Source organism: Ursus americanus, chromosome 25, assembly GCF_024610735.1.
Source record: "Ursus americanus isolate L20-20 chromosome 25, mUrsAme1.1.p, whole genome shotgun sequence".
Lineage (NCBI taxonomy): Eukaryota > Metazoa > Chordata > Mammalia > Carnivora > Ursidae > Ursus > Ursus americanus.
The window spans coordinates 16,574,477-16,597,546 of record NC_142151.1 but is presented as its reverse complement, the minus strand read 5'-3'; the positions used below and the strand labels follow the sequence as shown (position 1 = coordinate 16,597,546).

General features: G+C 38.0%; 1 protein-coding gene across 2 annotated transcripts in view; it reads left to right on the top strand.

Annotated features, from left to right (window-relative positions):
* The window catches only part of SLC15A5 (solute carrier family 15 member 5), a 75,359-nt gene that overhangs the window by 17,847 nt on the left and 34,442 nt on the right, over positions 1-23,070 (top strand). For both annotated transcript variants that reach the window (XM_087855415.1, XM_045781440.2), the window contains exons 4-5: positions 7,350-7,570; positions 11,891-12,077. In XM_087855415.1, coding sequence (XP_087711541.1) covers positions 7,350-7,570; positions 11,891-12,077 — 408 coding nt within the window. The remainder of the gene's footprint in view (positions 1-7,349; positions 7,571-11,890; positions 12,078-23,070) is intronic.

Below are 23,070 nucleotides of genomic sequence, written 5' to 3'. Positions count from 1 at the left end.
AAAAGTTGCAAATTATTATTCTCCAATTGTCATATATCTTTTAACTTTGTGTTTTTTTCTACACACAAGATTTTTAAGTTTGTTTTGCCTTTTTTGGTGGGGCATTATGCTTATAATAAAATTTATCTATCTCCCTACTGAATTATGTTGGAAAAGTTTTCCTTATTCCCAGATTATACAGATATTCACTCATATTCTTTCAGTATTCATATTTTCTTTTTTTTTTTTTTACCCTTACATCTCTGACCCATTTGGAAGTTATATTAAAATAGGTTATGGGGGACCTAGGTGGCTCAGTCAGTTAAGCCTCCTACTCTTGATTTTGGCTCTGGTCATGATCTTGGGGTTGTGGGATCAAGCCCCTCATTGGGCTCTATGCTCAGCGTGGAGTCGGCTTGAGATTCTCTCTCTCCCTCTCCCTCTGCTCCTCCACTTGCTCGCTCTTGAATTAATTAATTAATTAAATCTTTTTAAAAAATAAAATAGTTTTAAGAGTGAATTCAATTTTATCTTTTTTCTATATAACTATCAAGTTACCCAAACTCACTTATTTAAAAGTCTGTATTTTCCCCACTAATTTGAGACATCCCCTTCATCGTATACAGACACTTGCACTTCTGGTGTTTCTACTCTGTTCCTTTGGTCAGTCTATCTATCTATCTTGTCTAATTCTGAGCTTAATTTCTCATGTATTTTCCTTTTACTACTACCACTGTCTCTACTACTTCTCTACACAACTACTACCAGTAAGAGTGATACAATGAGTTGTATTTTTACCAGTTGAGCACCTTCACCAACGTTACTTCATTTTCACCCCCCACCTGTGAAGCAGTAGGAAGGGAACCGTGTATCTTTTCATAACTCAGGCTCCATATGCTTTGCTCTGCTCCTCTGGCAACTTCAGCATATCTTTGCCATTTGATCTGCCATATTATGTTGAAATGATCTACCTGTGAATACAATTAGGTATTCCTGTGTCTTACAAATGCTTGGAATATGGTAAATGCTCGTGTTTGTTATTGGTAAACCAAGGGCAGAAACCGAGGCATAATTAAACTAAATAACTTACCTCACAGAAAATGGCTGACGTGGAACCAGAAACCAGGCCTTATTTCTCTCAGGCTAGAGCTCATTTTATTTATTTATTTATTTATTTATTTTTTTTTTTTTTTTTTTTTTTTTTTTTTTTTTTTAATTTTTGAGTTCAAGTTAGTTAATACACAGTGCAACATTGTTTTCAGGAGTAGAATTCAGTGCTTTACCACTTACATACAACGCCCAGTGTAGAGCTCATTTTATGACAGCATGTTGCCCCCATTTCTCAGAGCTCTGTGGTCTGCAGATCACAGCTAAGCAGTGCACATCCTCCTGGCAATCTGTGGAATGGGTTCAATACGCAGAAAGGTATCTGAGGGATGGTTTCGTCAGCCCCGCATAGCAAAAAAAAAAAAAAAAAACAAAACACTGTAAAGCATAAAATTTCATGGAAAGACAACTTAGCCATTTCTGGAGTGTAAAATTAGCAAATAATTCTGGGGTTTTGTGAATATGAATTTATTGTATATATATATATATACACACACACACACACACGTGTGTGTATATATATACACACACACACATAATTTTAAATACAAAATTTCTAAATATCTATATGGCATCCATCCATTTGCTTCCCAATTTCCTATTTGAGAATATATTTATCTGAATAAAGAAATACAACTCTTCAAGTAATACAGATATATATAATCAACCATTCACTGCCAACCTATTGTAGTCCGTATGTTACATATTTTAACATATGATGAAGTAAACTTTCTATGGAAATTCATGAGAAAAAATTTTATTAGTTGTAATGAAAAGTATAATAGAAAATGTTCCTGAGTTGTTTACTTTACACAATACTCCATAAACTGAATACTTCGCAGTTTTCAGTTTTGTTTTGTTTTCTGTTTCCAAGTTATAAGATCACCCAACGAAGAAGTAAAACTCTGTCTTCCCTCTAGCAAAGTACATAATCCTTATTTTGGCTTCTTCCTCTCTGATGACTAAATTGGAAATTCCTCAAAGCTGTAATTCAAAGCCATAGGTGACCTTAAAGAAATGATTTTTTATATGCTACCTTTTATTTTAAGGTAACTTTTCAAATGTGGACCATGCATTCCATTATGTTTAGCTGTCAAGCATGGCCTTCATTTGCATTTCTTCCCACTGCTATAATTTTGAGAACTGGCAGGTGACCAAAGAAGAAAAAATGTGCATCTACCATCTAGAGTGCAATGTAGGCTTTTTTTTTATTATAATTAAGTAGCATAGATATTCATGATTAGATCAAGGTCAGAGGAGCAGAACATCAGAGCCAAGGACTTAAAGGTACAAAGAATAGAAAAATTGCTTTCTAAAGTTTTTTTTTAATAGTAATAGCTACAATCTTTAAGTTTTGCAATAAAACATTTAAAATAGCTCATCTGTTTTATTTTAAAATGTGCACGCCTGGTGTGTTTGCCATGCACATTTAAACTGGAGCTTGAAGTCTCAGTTGCATTTTTCATTCCTTTTTTTTTTCAACTTCCCATTTCTGCTCCTGGTGCAGAAAAGCAATTTGAAAATTATAATGACAAGGGATTTTTTTAAAAGTGAAGTCTACATGACACCCCAAATTATTTGTACAGAAGGCATGAATTTTCTATTAAGTCTAATGGATTAATCCAAGGAGGTGGTGTGAAGTTTAGTCGGAGATGTTTTCAACAGGGTATCTCTCCCAACATTCAGGAATAACTCCCCGGTTTGATGGGGCAACTGTTGCTCTCCTTGGGCAGACAGATGACTGTACAGCTCCTTTTCTCACCCTCTCAAACTAGCTTATGACTCCCTCCCAAGTCAGCTGATCCATTTAGGATTACTACTTCTCTGCCTTCTTTCCCTCTGACTTAAAACCCATATAGTACACCATCCACTTCTTCTCAATCTCCTTGAAAGTCTTCTCTTTTCTCCTCTGATAGTCTTCTAACTGATGGGAAGCCCTAGGGTTCATTCCCTGGACCCCATACCTTCATACCCTCTTTCCTTAAGTAATCTCTAATCCCACTTTTAATGCCAAATATATACTAAACACTCAAGTTCATATCAGCCTCATCTTGAAACTCAATTATCCAACTTCTAGTCAACATTTTTTTTTTACGGTAGAAACTTTTATTTTTTCAATTTAAAACATTTCTACACAGTTTACCTCCCCTCTCCCTTCATATATATATATATATATAGTTCATATATATATATAGTTCATATATATAGTTCATATATATAGTTCATATATATATTTCATATATATGTGTGTGTGTATTTGAAATTTAGGAATAAGACTTCTAATCAAATCATGGATTGACCACATATATTTAATTCTACCTTTCAAAACCTCATTAAAATAAAAATACAAGGACAAAAAGGTATAAGCCCTCAAAAATGAAAAGAACAGAAAATGTGGCATTAGAAGACAAGAACTTTTCATACATTTCTTGAAGTCAGGCATCAACATTTTAACTTGGTTATCTAATGCTCCTCTCAAACTTAACCTGACCAAAACTCAACTCCTGATTCACCCAACGGCAACCCAGCCTCTTTCTTGTCTTCTCCATCTCAGTGTATATCACGAACACCCAGTATTTTAAGGAAAAATAAGTAGTCGTCCTCAAATTTCTCATTTCTTCAAACTATCCCCCATCATGAAATACTGCTGGTTGTTCAAACACACATGCCATTCTGTCCACTGCCTTCATTGCTATCACGACGTCCAAGTCGCCACTACCTCTTGGCCTCTCTCAGCTTCCCCTCTTGGTTTTCTATTATCCACACCACTGTCAGATTTCTAGAGTAACTTTTTAAATGTATACATTCTACAATATCTCCCCTCTGCATAAAATTCCTTAATGCTTTCCCATAACACTAAGGGCAAACTCCAAGCTCCTTACTTTAGTCTCTGAAGTCTGATCCCTGACCAACTCTGGAACCTCATCTCCTTCCAATCTTCTTACTAACTAAGCTACTGCCTCAGTGGCCTTTAGGGATCCTGAACTTCCTTCAGCTTTTTTTTTTTTTTAAGATTTTTATTTTATTTTATTTTATTTTATTTTATTTTAGAGAGAGACAGAGAAAGCATAAGCAGGGGAAGGGGCAGAGGGAGGGAGACAAGCAGACTCCCCACTGCGCAGGGAGCCTGACACAGGGCTCGATCCCAGGACACTAAGATCATGACCTGAGCCAAAGTCAGATGCTTAACCAACTGAGCCACCCAGGTGCCCCTCAGCTTATTTCTGCCCTATGAGATGCCTGGCACATGCTTTCTCCATGTCTTTTGCCTGCGTCCAGTCATTCAATCTGCAGTTCAAATTTCAACTCTTTCTGCGGTCTTCATAATGAGTGTCCCTCTTATCGACCCATTTTGCTTCCATCATTGAACCTGCCTAATATTTTTCTGCTTATTTAATATCTCCCCCACAAGAAAGAAAACAGAGATTTATAGGTCCTGTTCACTATTATATTCTCAGGGCCCAAAAGCCCTTGGTACATAGTAGGTACTTAATATGTTGAATGAATGAATGATTTCATATTCACATTTGTTTGGAATCAGTTACATGCCGCCCCGTCCTAGTTAATATTTTAGACCTCATTCATGTTCAACCATTCCTTGTTCATAACCATTTTGTTTTTGTTGTGTCATATCACCCTATCAGATATAACTTTACTTGTTTAAATAAAACTCACTTTTCAAAGTGTGTATCCAGTTGAAGCCAGTGCTACGCAAAGCCTTGTCCATGGAGCAGGGCTGATCGATGAAGTGCTTGTTACTGGTATGCAACAAAATAAATACAGACATTGAAAGAAAACACGTAGAAGTATTTATAGAAAGTTAGATTCTACATCTGTTGAATCTAATAATAAAAATATCAGGACTTATATTTTATATGTCTGTTTTATTTTATTCTTTAGGTTATCTTTATGGTTATCTTAAAATGTATTGACTACAATGGTTGAGACTTTTTAAAAAAAATTTTTTAATACAGCTACTTTAAGAAGCAATAATCTAAACTATTTCTCTTTAGAAATAATATGATAAAGATATTTAACTGTTTAATAAGATTGCAGGCATCAATTCACCATGCATTAAGAGGAGATGCCAATTCATCTTGCAACCAATAGTAATCTGCTTCAACAAAAATGTAATGACGGGTTCAAAACATGTACTCAATATAAGTGCCCGAATTAAAAAAAAGAGGGGAAATTGGGAAGAATGTCGTTGGAAATAGTTTGTCATCCTATGAATAGCGATCATTTCATCATAAAGCCTATTCGAAAGCATAGAGTAAGTTGGATTAATGCCAGGAATAACACTCCCGACTACACAGCACTGTTTTGCAAAAGTTGAGCCGAGAACAGACTGATGAGCAACAGAGACAAGATCATAAGGAAATGTCAGGAAGTTAAGCCTCCTAGCCCAGACCTGTTCAAATTCAGTCTCCAGACTGTTCATCAAGGCATTCTCAGTTCTCATTTTACTGAAGTCTTAAGTAAACTAATTGAAATAGCTAGGAAAGTCTCATAATAGAGCAGTTCTTCCCACAATAATAAAAAGATGTCCCTCTTCTTTCCTAAGAGATGCAACCATCCACAGGGGCTTCTGTTCCCGTGGTGTTCTCAGTCCCTGGGCTTTCTTCTATGTCTGGCAATAGTGACTAAAAAGAGGCAATAGTGACCACAGGTATGAGCCCATGGGAGATGCAATTATTCTGACATACTTCCACTTGACCTCAACACACTTCACAGAGGCCACCAAAAAGCCACTGCTATTATCATTCTTGGTCACTACCCATTTGGGCTGGATTTGATTCAGTGACTTAGAGGTGAAAGGTTCCATATTCAATTACCAGGCCCCCAGCTTCTTCAATTAATCAAAGGCTGACATAATAGGTCTATTACAACTCTTAAAAGAGATCAAATCAATATAATCACTCTATAACCATAAAAAGAAATATTAATAAATATTCTTTATTTAAATATAAAAACCAATACTCGATGGCATTTATATGGATTTGGTTAGAATGTATTTCATGCACGGGGCGCCTGGGTGGCACAGCGGTTAAGCGTCTGCCTTTGGCTCAGGGCGTGATCCCGGCGTTATGGGATCGAGCCCCACATCAGGCTCCTCCGCTATGAGCCTGCTTCTTCCTCTCCCACTCCCCCTGCTTGTGTTCCCTCTCTCGCTGGCTGTCTCTATCCTGTCGAATAAATAAATAAAATCTTTAAAAAAAAAAAAAAGAATGTATTTCATGCAGAATTTTATTATGGGAAATTTGAACATAAACAAAATGACCACCAAACTATCCTTTGAATTTCTTTAGCAGCTTTCCTTGGAGAAACTCAAACATTTTTACATTTATTTTACCAATTATCCTGCAACCATGGTTTGGTGCCTATGTATTTAGTGGAAGGATTTATTTGGTCAAGGGAGGAGTACTATGAAAAATTGTAACAATTATGGTGGCAGAGCTAAACTGCTAACTCAAAGGGGGGGGGTACCTTATCTGTCATTGTATCAGGAAGTCCTAATGGAGTCAAAGAACAGGTGGAATCTGAAAGATCATCAGAGAAGCAACAGTGAGGTTGCAAATCACGAGCAGTAAGTGACTGCTAAATTCTGAAGCAATAAAATGCTTCGGATGCTGAAGTGACAGCCATATAAACCCAGAGGAAACTACTGGAAAAGTCAAAAGCCAGCTAATCCAATCTGAACTTTTAGTGACACTATCAACATGTATAAAGTCATTTGAAGAGTTCAAGGTTTAACCTTAGGTCTGAAATTCAAGGATAACGTCAAAGCTGAGAATACATTTCACTTCATCTCCATGTCAAAATAAGAAACCACCCTCTACCTGATGAGTGAGGATGATTTATATAACCATTTATATTAAGAAATAGTACTAGTCCTTTGTGTTAAGACTGTAAAAGAAAGTTCTAGTTGTCTTATTCATTAACGAGTTAGACTTCTAAGAGATTGTGGAATTTCTTACTTTGGTGTTTTATTTTGTCACCTTTCTTCCCTTTGTAGCATGTTCCCATTGATCTTACCTTTGTCATTTTTTACAGTAGCTGCCAGGCACCATCTTGGGCTGGTCACCAGGATGCCAGAACCCTTGTCAGAATCATATTCCTTTGAATTCAACCCCTTGGGTCCTAAAACCTTCTCAGTCACTTTACTGCCCTTCATCCTTGCAATTGTCATCTTTCTGATGGAAGTCTTGGAAAATTGAAGAACAATTCCTTCACTGATACATAATATCTTGAATTACTTGCAGGTTGCTCCCTCCTGACAACCTTTGGGGTGTTCATTAATGCACTGAAAATATGCTGTCTGCGCTATAGGCGTCTTGCTGCAGATGTGACAAGCTGGTTAGACCACGCCAAGAAAAAAAATGGCGGTTGCTACAATGAGCTCCATGTGGAAGATACAAAATTTTTCTTCACCCTTCTCCCTCTCTTCATTTTTCAGCTCCTTTACAGAATATGCATTATGCAGGTAAGGAAGGGTAATGAGTACTACCCCACAATAATAAAATGATTGTATGTGAACATTACATGTAAATATTTATTTTCATCCCATCAAATTCTTCTCATACACTTTGTCAGGCAGTTATCCTATAAGTGCTTCTCATCATTACAGGCTCTAATTTCAAGAGACAAGTGGGGTCAGGCAGAGGCATACCTGAGGAGAACCCAGTATGTTGTTTCTCCTGTAAAACTGGAAATGCCTTTCAGAAGATGCAGACATTTCAGAATGCACAGTCACAAGGCATAAGAGCAATGCACAAAAATATCAGATCTATGGGCAATTACCCAACTTTTTTCAGCCAAAGTTTGCCTGCCTCCTTCATTAAGCCTTTAAAAGCTAGTACTAACATGTAGATAACTTGACGGATTTAAGTACCACCTCCCCTGTACTCAAGTGTATGCTCTAATGAGCAAGTGATTATTTCCCCACCCACCCTTAGTTCCTTAGTGATTCAGTCCCTATGCTGTGGAGAAATTAGAGGGAAAATAGCAAGTGCAAAGTACTTTCATAAATATAAATGATTAAAAAACAATTTTAATATGATAATGGCCAAAGATGAACTTATGAAGAAATATAAGTGACTCCAAAGTCTTTGAAGAAATTCAGGACTATATTTGCTGCTAACCTGAAATTTAGATGGCTAATGAATGAGTTATATTCATAAATCATAGAGCAATAGAGCTGAAAAGAAACTTAGAGATTAACTTACACAACTACTTCATTTGTTGAAGAGGAAACTGAGGCTCAGAAAAATTAAGTGATAATGGAAAGGATAGCTAAGTCACACAGTTAATAATAGAGGAAAAACAAATCTACCTGTTGACTCTCTGGACAATGTTTGCTCTAATTGACCAGGGGTCAGCAAATTACTGCCTGCAGGCCAAATCCAGCTTGCTGCTTCTCTCTCTCTCTCTCTCTCTCTCATGCTCTTTTTTTTTTTTTTGCATGTCCTGCAAGATAAAAAGGTTTTTAAATTTTATATGCTTGAAAAAAATCAAAAGAAAAAATATTTTATGGCACATGAAAATCATACCAAATTCAAAATTCGGGGCCAATAAAGTTTTATTGGAACACAGCCATTCTTGTTCATTTGTCATACTATGTCTCCTGACGCATGAAGACAGCAGGTTTGAGTGGTTGCAACAGAATCAGTATGTGGAAATATTTTCTATCTGGCCCTTTGCAAAAAATTTGCCAAGAATCCTTGCTATAAACAGTGCATGAAAGCTAGGTTAATTTAGCAGATTCAACTTCCCTCCTGACTCCACAATAGGAGCCAGCACAAAAACACAAAAATATTACCCATATACATAATCTTCAATATCATAAAGAACATCTTAAAAGGGCAAAATTAATAATAAGTACAAAATTACCAGGTAGTCCATACCTAGCCTCGAACTTTCTGTACAAATAGCACAAATTACTGATTCTTTATCTTCGTAATGCAGTGACACTTTCTTTCTTTCTTTCTTTTTTTTTTTTTGTTTTTTTTTGTTTTTGGGCTAAATTGAGTCTCTTCTGCAAACTGTCATAAATTTTTTAATTTGACATAAATTACCATAAATTTCAATAAACTGAATTTTAACTATCTCACCAAATCTAGATACTCAGGCATTGCAAAGAACAAAAACTACTATTTATTGATCACTTATATATGGGACATAGCTCCTAAAAGATGATTTCACGGTATCTAATTTAATCCCCACAGCAAGCTTACAATGTCTGTTATTATGATCCTAAATCCGAGGCTCAGAGACATGAAGTAACCTGTAACTTGCTTGCAGTCACCCCACTAATATATGGCATCCAGACTCAGTGCTGGTATCAACACCCACAGTTTGTTATTACCCACAATGCCTCTCTGGCAGCTGGGTTAAAAATTCCTGACACAGATCTGTAGGTTTCAAAATTATACACCGTCATGTTATGCCAGAAAATTAAAAAAAAAAAAAAAAGCTTAGAATGTACTTCTCAAGGGAGGCGGAGGAAACTTCCAATGGGATAGGCTGAAATTAGATTTTCACCTTCAGATGAAATAATCACCAGCATAAAGGCGATCAAAGTACCAAGAATAAAACATCCTTGAATTCCATATTTTAAATTTAGTAGTCATTATTGACCTTCAGTTCCGAGACATACATTTAAAATATGTTGATATTAAGGCTGATGATGTTGCCATTTGACATTACTGGCCACTCAAAGGTGAAAATGAATCTCTATTGACAGCAATTATTTCTGAATACTCAGAGGCTTGTATGAAATAAAAGTATTTAAAATTTTAAAAGGGGATGATTTCAGAACTTGAGGCAGAAGCAGAAATGATTTCAAGCTTTCAAGACACTGGAGCCTTTTCTTAGATTAGGCAATATATTAATATTGCCTCACTAAAGATTAATAGTACATTCGCCACATTATTAAGTTAACAGATTTCTGTGTCTGTGATTCATGCCGATAATAACTTTATTCCTATTAACAATAATTCTCATTTGAAATCAGTAACAGAAACTTCCAAGTTATGCTGGGAGCCTTTCAGTCTTTGAGCAGATCTGCTGCCAGCACTTTTCTTTAAAAACATCATTCATTTTCCTCTGATTGGGGGATACGTGCTTAATAATTTTACTGAAGTAGGGCTGAACTAGCTAACGTTCCCTTCAGTCTTGCCATCTGCACCCAACCAAAGCAATCCTTGTTGATGATCATAAAGGTCAAATTAAAGATTGGAAGATGAGTTATCACCAGGACAAATTTTATAGAGAGAGAAAGAATGTCTGTGCAAATGTGGTCCATTCCTGGGTTTAAGTAGTTAACTAGCAAGAGGCTCATTTTACAAGCGGGATGCTCGTTAACAGCTGTACTTACGACTCTGACTCTTCTTATACCCTCTCAAATTGAACAACTGATAACAGAGGAGTCAGTGAAACGCCTCCAACAGGAAGCTATCATCTGGACAGTTGAGCAGGGCTTCTCTCCCACCATGGCAATAAGGCAGAAATTCTAACGTAGTGCACACACAGCAAGAAAAAATGGTTTGGAGAATCCATTCCAAGGACCAGACTCAGTTTGACTTCCTTTCCAAGGGCCTTAGCAGTTTTGTGTTCCACTGGGAATCAGAGAAATGCTATGCACTGTGAGTGATAATGATGAGTGACTGCAACCAAGTTCACGAACTAGAAAAGCAAAGAGAAGCCTTCTTTCCTGTGACACTGTGATTTTTAACAAGAGGTTGGAACACATCAAGAGGCTCCAAGCTCAGGTTATGCTTTTACTTAGGATTAGGGTTATTTTAAAAATGAAGAAATTCTGACACTACACTGAGGGTTTGGGGTGGGGTAGAGGTTTTCTTTGTTTTGGCTTTTTGGTTTTGGGGGGATTTTGTTTATTTGTTTTTCATTTCTTACCTGTTAGTTTATTACGCAGCCCTTTTTCACACAGCATCCTTTGTGGTCCACCAGTGTCACACACTTCGGTTAAAACGAGAGTGTAAACCCAAGTGTATTTTGTTTCTCTTTTTTTGTGTTACTTGGCTCATTTTAGAAGTGAAGCCTATCCAAGGGGCCAACAAAGGCAGCCTATGACAAGTACTGTGTTTCTATACTGGACCCTCTTTTTATTAAAAATCATTCCTATCTATTTTGCCACCAGACTAGATACTATACAAATGATTTTTTCTAGCCCCCAATTTGTTTCATCAGGGTAAAAACAAACATCCTTAATACTTTCTACTGGTTTTTAATTTATTGTTTCGGGAAAACGTCTGGGGGCGCCTGGGTGGCACAGCGGTTAAGCGTCTGCCTTCGGCTCAGGGCGTGATCCCGGCATTATGGGATCGAGCCCCACATCAGGCTCCTCCGCTATGAGCCTGCTTCTTCCTCTCCCACTCCCCCTGCTTGTGTTCCCTCTCTCGCTGGCTGTCTCTATCTCTGTCGAATAAATAAACAAAATCTTTTTTAAAAAAAAAAGTCTGTTTGCTTTTACGCAAAGTTATATTTTTTTAGTAAGTTATTTGATCTCTTATGTGTCATCCTAAGCACAAAATCAGGGCCATCTTTACTTTCCATTGGAAAATTAAGAAGTTAGATGGGATAACAGAAGATTCTTCCATGAAGAATCAGGTGTATTGTCAACAGATTAAACAGAGATCATACTGCCCTTTGTCAGCTGATAATTGGGGAGCATGCCACTCGACTGTCACAGAGTACTTGCGAGGGGCAAGGCATCTGCTGCAAGATGCTTTGTCCAGAGTTAAACCACCCTCGTAATGCCTGGCCGCTTTCCCCCTCAATACAGATTCCTTCAGGATATTATGTGCAGACCATGAATTCCAACCTGAATTTGGATGGATTTCTTCTGCCAGTTGCGGTAATGAATGTCGTCAGCACCCTACCACTATTAATTCTGGCCCCCTGTCTGGAGTATTTCGGCACCTGCCTCTTGCCCTCGAAGAGAGATGGATCGTTTCTGTTGGCGTGTATTAGTAAGTACAACTTAGCATCTCAAGTGAATTGTTTGCAACTTTTAAAATAAAAAAACACTCTGCTAAGATCTGAGCTAGCTATATGTTCTGGAGTAGAACATATATTGTTCTTCCCAATTTGACAAATTGGGAAGAAAATGAATTTGAATCCAACTCCTCAAGTCTCTACACAGACATCAGTGGCCCATTTTCTCCCCATCCGTGTATGCTGCCTCAGAGGACACAGCTGATATGAAGACCTGGCGAAGCTTCCTGTACTACCAAATGTCCTGTCTTTCCTCGAGTGAGGCGGTCCTTACTCCTAAGTCAATGCTGAGTATGTTCTTAAAAATTAACACAGGTTGGGATGCCTGGGTGGCTCAGTTGGTTAAGTGTCTGCTTTTGGCTCAGGTCATGATCTCAGCGTCCTGGGATTGATTCCCTGCTCGGCCAGGAGCCTGCTCGTGCTTGCACGCGCTCTCTCTCTCTGTCTGAAAGAAATAAATAAAATCTTAAAAACAAAAATTAACACTGGTTCACGAACCCAAAAAATAATGCCTGACTATATTTGGGAGGCATTAACTTCTGAACCAGTAACAAAATTTATTAAAAATTAGTACTGTGATTCAAAATTTCAATGTAATACTCATTCGGAAAGTGAGATATATAGTAAAAATTTTCAAGCATTTTTTCCAGCTTTATTGATCTTCCAGCTTAATTAACATATAATATTGTGGAAATTTGAGGTGTACGATGTGATGATTTGAGACAAGTACACACTGTGTTTACCACAATCAGGTTAGTTAACACACCCTTCACCTCACATAGCGCTGCTTTCTTGTTATAGGGAGAACACTAAAGCTCAACTTTCATTTTTGAAAGGGAAAAAAAGTAGGTCATCTTACTCAGAACACAAGCAATAGCCCATAAAATAAAAATTCTCCAATTGCGGTGGGAGAGAAGGAAGGAGCTGAAGTCCATTCTGATCACACTCCGCCTCTGCCTGGCCGAGGTCCCTCAGGCACCTCCAAGGAACAGGGGACAAGGATTGGTACGGCCAAACCAGGCTCCGCCTAAGAATCAGAGATCGCGGCCTCAGCCTCTCTGCTGCTGAGCTCCTGCTGCGCGACCCTGAAAAGCCACCTAACCTTCCTTGTCTTCTAGTTCACTTATTTTGTTCACCCAGGGGCAGAACCTCAATCAATTTGGGGTCCCTCTGTTCTGGAAGACTTTCAATATCACTCCGGATGATGTCGGTGCCTGGAGCATAGTCTGGACACATAGTGAAAGCTCTGTAAATGTTAACTAGTATTGAACCATCATGTGTAGGGGGCAGGTCTAACTGGTGTGCATAAACAGAAAGCAAGGGTGATCTGAAACACTTAAGAAATATCTTATAATGGTAACCTAACATCTTATGGTCTACTTGAGATATAACTCTAGAAGATTCTCTTCTCTTGGTTAACCTGTTCTATTCTTAATTCCTCCCTCTTAGAGAGGAGTGGAGACCATACAGCCTTTAATAACCCATTACTATATTTTTTTGGCTATTTCTCTGTAGAAGTTACTTTTAGAGAGCATGCTTCTTGTTATTTACCAAAGCCACCAAATCACCTCAGATCACATCACAGGTTAGATTTGTTTTTGGAAAGAACTCAAAGTGACTGAACTTAGCGCAGTGTATGTTGTTATCTCCAATTATAGAGGCCTTTAGCAAATAACCTTTTTTGATTGAGTTCTTAAGCCGCTAACCCCAACATTATTTATCGTAATTGGTTTAGGCAAACTATAAATCTTACTTGGTTTTGACAATCCTTAAGTCTTAAAAAGTGCTTTTTGGTCTGCCAATGTAGAAATTCTAAAACCAGTCTTTAGTGAATGCCCAACACTATTTCAAGATATAAGCAAAAAGCAAGACATCGTACATGCCCTCAGAAAGTAGACTGGTTTTTTTTTTAAGATTTTATTTATTTATTTATTTATTTGAGAGAGAGAGAGAGAATGCATGTGGGGAGGGGCAAAGGGAGAAAGAGAGACTCTTACGCAGGCTCTGTGCTGCACGTGGAGTCTGATGCAGGGTTCAATTTCATGACCCTGAGACCATGATCTGAGCTGAAACGAAGAGTGGAGGCTTAACCAATTGAGTCATCCAGGCGTCCCCAGCAAGGACACTATTAAAACAGAATGAATACAGGACAAAATGGGGGTAATTCATATTGCAAACGGCCAAAAACTTCAGCAGTCTTGTACAGTATAATGGAAATCCAGTCTGGGCTCTCAAATTATGCTTAATTACTAGTTTTTAAAAAAAAAATCGGGCCATTTTAGGAAAATATACTATACAGCATGGCTGAAAGAATTACATTAGAAGTCTTTCCTGAGAATAAGATATCTTAAATTCATTTTAAATATGAGCAACTTTCTCTTGGACAATTCTCCACTCTTACATATTTAAAATCCTTTCTATTCTTTCAAAGGGGTATGTTTTTTATGGATGGAGGAAAGTTAGGCAGAGTTACCTAACATATCTCATATATATGAACTAAATATTCCCCTTCAAGATTGGTAACAGACTTGTTGGACAAGAAAAAGGAAAAACTAGACTCATTAAAAAAAAAAAAAAAAGAGCTATGTTCCTCTGAGTACAGAATACTGAATTCGGTTGTTTCTAAGCCAGACTCCATTCATTTGTTCATTTACATACTTGTTCATTTATTTGCATAATATTTTGCTATGGGAATATAAAAAAAGTGTGATGATATGCATCTTTTAAAACTAGATGTTTGCTTCAGTTCTTCCTATTCTGCTTATGATTATGGATGATTAACAAGTTTTATCAGGGCATACAAGCACAAACTTAGGCTACTTTTTTGGTAGTAATTTACATAACTGAATTAGTCCAATATTAAAATCTCCTTTCACTTTCAACCCAAGTGCCTTGAAAATATGAATGATGTATATAAGTACATAACTTGTGAACAAATATTTATGAGTTCCTAATTTGAACCTAGGCCCCTTCTTATACATATCCCATTTAGGCTCATAATAAACTGTCATTGAATAGGTCAAGGATCTAAAAGAGAGTAAGTGCCATTTGAATTCAGGTGTTCTCATTCTAATGCCATTGCAGCAGCGTTATTATTATTATTATTTATTATTATTATTATTATTATTATTCCACTTACCAGCTATAAGTAATTGTTAGATGATAGGTAAATTATCATTGTTAATTTGGAATCCTTACTGCTATTTCTTTTTTTTTTTTAAGACTGTATTTATTTGCTTGAGGGAGAGTGAGAGAAAGAAAGAGCACAGAGGGAGAGGGAGAAGAAGACTCCCTCCTGAGCAGAAAATCCAATGTGGGGCTCAATGCAGGGCTGGATCCCAGGACCCTCGGATCATGACCTGAGCCAAAGGCAGATGCTTAACCAACTGAGTCACCGAGGTGCCCTCTTACTACTCTTTCTTTCTTTCTTTCTTTCTTTCTTTCTTTCTTTCTTTCTTTCTTTCTTTCTTTTTTGAAAGATTATATTTATTTTGGAGAGAGAGAAAGAGTGAGTGAAAGAGAGCACAAGAGCCAGGTGAGGGACAGAGTGAGAAGCAGACTCCCCACTGAGCAGGGACCCCGATGTGGGACTAGATCATGGGACTCCAGGATCATGTCCTGAGCCGAAGGCAGCCACTTAACCAACTGGGCCACCCAGGCGCCCCCTTACTACTATTTCTAATTAAGGCTCTGCAATGAATGAAAACAAATCCTTTCGTCACTACAACAGGCAGTTACTGCTTAGACCCGGCACTCTCTTCCACATTCGTCATCCCCCTTCCAGGGACTGTCATGTTTCAGGAGGCAGATGGTACAGACAGTGCACATGCCTAGTGTTTGACATGGATAATCACAGCCCAGGCCAAGAATGAGGGATGGGGAAATCTCACTCAGTTGGTCAAACTAGAAATTTAATAAAGGAAAAAATAAACTTACCTTTTCTATCTAGCTCATAAACAATGCAGCGAGAGAAGGGTTTCTGATTCAAGATATGACGGTTTTGACTTTATCACCTAAAGAAATCAAAAAGTATATCACGGTACCAACTATAAAGAATCTCCAAACCTTCCAGAACTGTGAAAGTCAGAGGCTTGATACGCTCAGAGTTTTACCAAGACTGTATTTTCCTAACACTACATGTGAGCAGATTTATCTGTTTACAAGTCAACCTTAATTCACCTAAAATCTAAAATCAGTGATATTGTGATTTATGCTCTGTCATTATTGGACATACTTCATTTTAGCCTTTTTCAGTTCAAAAATGTTTATACGATGAGTACTTCCTTTCCTTAGTGTTAATTAAAATCCTACAGTATGTGGTATTTAGCAGTTAGTGCTGACATACACAAGTATTAATCTGACTAAAATTAGCCTAATTAAGATTGTTATTAAGTCTTACATAAAGCAGAAGTGTATAACACAGTAGGTAGCAATTATGTTGGCTTTTAAATAACATTTAAGTTGAAATGTGGATGAAGTATTTTCAAACATCTCCCAGGCCTTCCTCTTTAAAATAAAAACTTGAAAATTCAAATTTTAACCCCAAGTCCTTTATGATAAAGGGACAACCAAGGTGTTGGTCACTTTTTACATAACCAGTAACTGTACTTGTTCTAATAATTGACAGTAATAAAAGGTTCCTTTCTGAGGGCGACTCGGTGGCTCAGTCAGTTAAGCAGCCAACTCTTGGTTTGGCTCAGGTCATGATCTCATGGGAGCACACATGCTCTAAAAGGTTCCTTTTTGGGGGCAACTGGGTGGCTCAGTCGTTAAGCTTCTGCCTTCAGCTCAGGGCGTGATCCCAGAGTCCTGGGATCGAGCCCCACATCAGGCTCCTCCACTGGGAGCCTACTTCTCCCTCTCCCACTCCCCCTGCTTGTGTTCCCTCTCTCGCTGTCTGTCTCTCTCTCTGTCAAATAAATAAATAAAATCTTCAAAAAAAAAAAAAAAGGGTTCCTTTTTTGATTGGAGCCAAAGTGCTTGATAAATTAAAAATTAAGTCAGAGGTCCAATCACCTTCATTGAAAATAGCATTATTTTAGGGCACCTGGGTGGCTCAGTCGGTTAAGCGTCTGCCCTCGGCTCAGGTCATGATCCCAGGGTCCTGGGATCGAGTTCCACATCTGGCTCCCTGCTCAGTGGGGAGTTCTCCCTCTCCCTCTGCCCCTCCCCCTGCTCGTGCTCACTCCCTCTCTCTCTCTCTCTGTGTCAAATAAATAAATAAAATTTTTTAAAAAGGAAGGAATATTTTAGTAAAACCACTTTTTTCGTTATTACAGTTTTAGAACTGATGCATTTTTTTCCAAAAAGAAAATCACAGTGTATACCCATTGAAAATACCTGCTCGAAGGAACTGTAAATACTAAAAGAAGTAATGTGTAAATATCCAGCCTGGATCATTCATTTATTCGATTGTTCATTTGTTTCATAAAAGCACATTAGTGTTCTCAAGTTCTTATTTTTACAGTGGACATCAACAATGGACTAACTGTGAAGTAAAGTAGACCAGCTCATACACCAATTGAAGCAATAATTGATATCTTACAGATAACACGTGTGCATCTGATTTCTATGTAAATGAGTTACCTGCTCCATATTTAGACATAAAACACCAACTGAAGTTGACCCTCCTGAAATGAGTTCTGGTGGTCTAAAGAGAAACAAAAGACAGAATACGAATACCTCCATTCAAATATAGGAACATACCACTAATAGGAACAATGAAAGTTAAAAACACACCATTCTAGTAGTGAGTCAGTAATATCTTCTGCAAAGGCAGCAGACACATACGACAATAAAGTCATACTGTCTCCGAGAGTGGTTTATGGACACCTGTATGTTCTCTCATGAGCAAATTTCCTATTCTGGGAATTGGCCAAAATCATGGATCATGGCTCAGTAGAATTTCATACTCACAGTTGTGTTACGTATCAGAGACTCATACATCAGACTACCCATAAAAAAACCCATAGTTTTCTCAGTCGGTAAATTTAACCAATAACTGCAGAATCTTAACATATCTATTTTTTTAGTATTAGATTGCTTCAACATGAAACGGCAACGTTTGAATAAATTCTGACTTTCCTTTATTTCACTGTGGTCTAATTTGGAAAATTATTACATGGCAGAGTAATAGAATAAACTATAAGAGCTTCAAGCCTCTTACAGACTTGTCTACAACCCCACAGCCAATATTAAAACATACATTATTTATCCGAATATAGTATCTCCTTTGGAACCATGTGCTTTCTCTTGTAAATACAGATCTGCTGGAGGTTTAAAATGTGTACATTCTGATAAACTGCGCTCTGCTTTGGACGAGTTATGATCTCATAGAAGTTAAGAATAAAAACGGAATGGATTAAATTTACGTTGTAATCAAACTTTGTTTTGAATTTTAAGAAAGTCATTTTTCACTAGCATCAGAGTGCAGTAGCAAATACAAAGCAAATGTAGTTATCTAGATCCTTCGGGTAAAAAATATGCTTTGCCCTAAAATATCTGGGTAAATGAGTTAAGTATTTGCACTTCGCTTGAAATTGTCTGGAGGACCGTCTTTCATTGGATTTTGCTAGATTAGTTCTCATAGTGCTTTATGCTAGAGCAGTACTTCTCAAAGTTTAATGTGTATGGGAATCGCTGAGGCTTCTTATTTAAATGCAGATCTGACTCAGTCTTTCGAAGGTGGAGCCTGAGATTCTGGAGGTCTAGCGAGCTCCCAGGTGATACGTACACTGCTGGTCAGGGACTACGGTTTGAGTATCAAGGACAGATAAAGAGGCCATGAGACTGCTCTGTCATGGTTCATGCCTGTATACAGGCAGTAGGAGCCCAGGAAAAACTGCCACTCTTTCTCATCCGGTCAGAGTTCAAATTCAGGAGTAGGCAATAAAAGCTGATGGCTAAGCCAGGGCCAAATCTGGCCCATCATTTGTTTTTACACGGCCGGCAAACTAAGAATTATTTTCACAGGGGCGCCTGGGTGGCACAGCGGTTAAGCGTCTGCCTTCGGCTCAGGGCATGATCCCGGTGTTATGGGATCGAGCCCCACGTCAGGCTCCTCTGCTATGAGCCTGCTTCCTCCTCTCTCATTCCCCCTGCTTGTGTTCCCTCTCTTGCTGGCTGTCTCTATCTCTGTTGAATAAATAAAATCTTTAAAAAAAAAAAAAAAGAATTATTTTCACAGATGAACGTTTGCTCTTGATCCAATGATAAGAAGCAGTAACTTTAAACCCCGGTTAAGTGAAATTCCATCACCTTCCCCAAAGAATTATTATTTTGAATTTCATCCATAAAAAATTTGTAGAAACATATTCTACCTCTTGTTGCATAAATTACTTTCATATCTTCAAAATTTTGCCTTTTTGTCCCCCAAACTCAAAAATGTTTATTATCGGGCTTTTACAGAAAAAAAAATTGCAGGTATCTTGTCTGAGCTACTGCCTCAAATGCTATCAACTTTTCTGAGTAAAATATAACCTGGTTTACATAGTACAAGGTGATAACCAAAAAAAGGGGGGGTGATGTTTTTTATTTAGATTACCCTAAAGTAGTTAGGATGGGGGCCATCGGAGAAGATTCTCATAGAATTCAAAGTCTGAAACAAGAAAGTTTGAAAACTTATTCTTACCTACCTCAACACTTTCTTTACAGTTCGTATGTTTGTTTGATTTTTTTTAAAGATTTTATTTATTTATTTGACAGAGAGAGAGACAGCCAGCGAGAGAGGGAACAGGCAGGGAGAGGAAGAAGCAGGCTCCCAGTGGAGAAGCCCAACGTGAGGCTGGATCCCAGGACTCTGGGATCACACCCTGAGCCAAAGGCAGACGCTTAATGACTGAGCCACCCAGGCGCCCCTACAGTTCATATGATTATCATGGACAATACAGTTTGTGCAATTTGTACAACTTAAGTTTTATGTCATGCCTGAATATACCTGCGTCAGTTTGCTCAGGCCGCCATAACAAAATACCACAGACTAGGTGACTTAAACACCAGAAATTGTTTCCTCACAGTTCTAGATGGTATAAGGCCAAGGACAAGGTGTAGGAAGACTAGGTTTTTCCTAAGGCTTTTCTTTTCTTGGCTTGCGGATGGCCATCTCCTCGCGAGGTCCTCACATGGCTCTTCCTCTGTGCATGCACGGACATGGTGCCTTTTCCTCTTCTTCTAAGGACACCAGTCCTATTGGATTAGGGCCCCACTCTTACGCCCTCGTTGAACCTTAATTACCTCTCTAAAACCCCTGTCTTCAAATAGTCACATTGGTGGTTAAGACTTCAATACACTATTTTGAAGGAACATATATGGACTCATAGCAACACTATATGTACGTAAAGATTCATCTCTAAAATTGGGTTACGGGGCGCCTGGGTGGCGCAGTCGTTAAGCGTCTGCCTTCGGCTCAGGGCGTGATCCCAGCGTTCTGGGATTGAGCCCCACATCAGGCTTCTCCGCTAGGAGCCTGTTTCTTCCTCTTCCCTACCCCTGCTTGTATTCCCTCTCTCGCTGGCTGTCTCTCTCTGTCAAATAAATAAATAAAATCTTTAAAAAAAAATAAAAATAAAAAAAATAAAATGAAATGAAATTGGGTTACATGTTATAATGGATTGGCAGCATTTTTTTCCCTTCTTGGTGATACATAGAAACATGTTCTTCTTATAGTTTAATTCATCTTAGATTCAGGAAACATGTTAGATTAGCGAACAAATAATGCTGAAAGCCTTTTAACAGCAAGTTATGGTCTCTAGCCTGGCTTTCTCCGCCATCCAGTCATGGTTCCCAAAGACAAATCATTTTCAAATTTTAGATGTTGTTTGTCTAAGTGAATACTGCTAAATAATAAGATTATAGAAATAGTTTTATTTAAATCGGCGATCAGTTTTACACACACACACAAACTCATGGCAAAACCAAAGAATTGGATTCAATTTTCTCATATAAAAGTTTATTTTCTGTACTTAAAAAGTATGTGATTTTCCTCAGTTATTTAATTAAAAATTGTTTGCTTTTTAAGTTTCAAACTGCTTTACCAGTTTCACGACACTACCACTACTTCGTCCCAGCGCTAAAACACGTAAGGTAATGTACTAGAGGCTCCTCTTCCTCTGGAGATCTTCTTGCGGACGTCTATGTCCTTGTTCTCTGTCTTGACGATGGCCCTCTAGATGGGCTGCATGGTGCTCTTTTTTGTTAGATCTCTAATGACCTCTTCCTCTTTCTTGACTTCCTCTTTCATTATCATTTATTTTTTAGCAACTTCCTAAGAAAGGGTATTTGGAAAGTATAATTTTCCAAGAATTTATATGACTGAAAGTCTTTTTACCCTTACACTTGATTAATCACCTGTAAACAGAATTCTAGGTTGAAAATAATTTTCCTTCAAAATTTTGAAGCTATTGTTCTGATTGTGATCCACAGACTTGAAGGACTGTTGAAAAGCCTAGTGCCCTTCTGATGCTCTTTCCTGTGTTTATGACCTCTTTTCCTAACTGGAGCACACTCTCTATCAGTGATATTCGAAGACGCCATGTTATTGTACCCTGGTAAAGGTCTTTTCAACCACTGCACTATTCACAGGTATTCTCACCATTCTCTCAATCAGATAACTTTTCTTTTTCTTTTTAAAATATAACTTTCTCTTCTTCATTTTCTCTGTATTTCAATTCCTATTGATTACAATAGGGGTTGGACCCTCCTAAAATAATCCAAATAAGTCTCTTTAAAAAAAATTTTTTTGAGAGAGAGAGAGAGCACACACACTTGCTTGCAAGCAAGTTGTGGGGGAGGGGCAGAGGGAGAAAGGGAATCCCAAGTAGACTCCACCCACAGCATGGAGCCCACCACTGGATTCAATACTACAATCCTTAGGTCATAACCTGAGCTGAAATCAAGAGTAGGTCACTTAGCCAACTAAGCCACCCAGGTGCCCCCAAATAAGTCTCTTTCAAAAAAAAAAAAGCTCTATTGAGGTATGATTGATCTACAAAAGCTGTACATATTCAATGTACATAACCTGATGAGTTTGGATACCTTTTATTTCTTCTTCTTGCCTAAAGGTTCTGGCTAGGTCTTCCAGTAATATGCTGAATATCAATGGCGAACGTGGGCGAGTAAAGAGTAGGGAAAAATGTTTCAGAAGAGCAAAGCAAAGGCTCTAAGGTGGGAACGAATTTAAGATGGTCAAGAAAAACAAAAAATGTGGCTGAAAAATGGTCAGAGAGGAGAAAGTAGCAACCAATTAGAGAGAGATGATAAGTACAGGCAATATAAAGGCCATGTTGAAGATTTGGGATTTCATCTTTTTTTTTTTTTAAAGATTTTATTTATTTATTTGACAGAGATAGAGACAGCCAGCGAGAGAGGGAACACAAGCAGGGGGAGTGGGAGAGGAAGAAGCAGGCTCATAGCAGAGGAGCCTGATATGGGGCTCGATCCCATAACACCGGGATCACGCCCTAAGCCGAAGGCAGACGCCCAACCGCTGTGCCACCCAGGCGCCCCTGGGATTTCATCTTAACCGTATGAAAACCTACAGACAGAATTTAAGCAGAAGAGTAACATTGAATTTGCATTTATATAAGATCTCCCTGACTGTATGGTGCTTACTAGGGTACAGGTGGGCAAGAGTGAAAACAGAAAGACCATTAAATATGGTATTGCACATAGTCTGGGTTAAAAATAATAATGACTTGGACTAAAATGATGGCAGTGGCTATGAACTGAAGCAGGTTAATTCATAATACATTTTGAAATAGAATCTGGATAACTTAATAATATATTTGGAGATGGGGGAAAGACAGAGGATCCCAGATTCCTGCCTTGAGTATGTGAAGGTACTGGTGGAGATGGGGAAGAGTGAAGAAAAAGTAGGGCAAAGATCAGAAGTTCTGTTTTGTATAACCACCTCTTTGAAACCTTCCCTTACAGATTACTTATCTTTCTGGCCTTTCTTTCCATAGTTTTAGC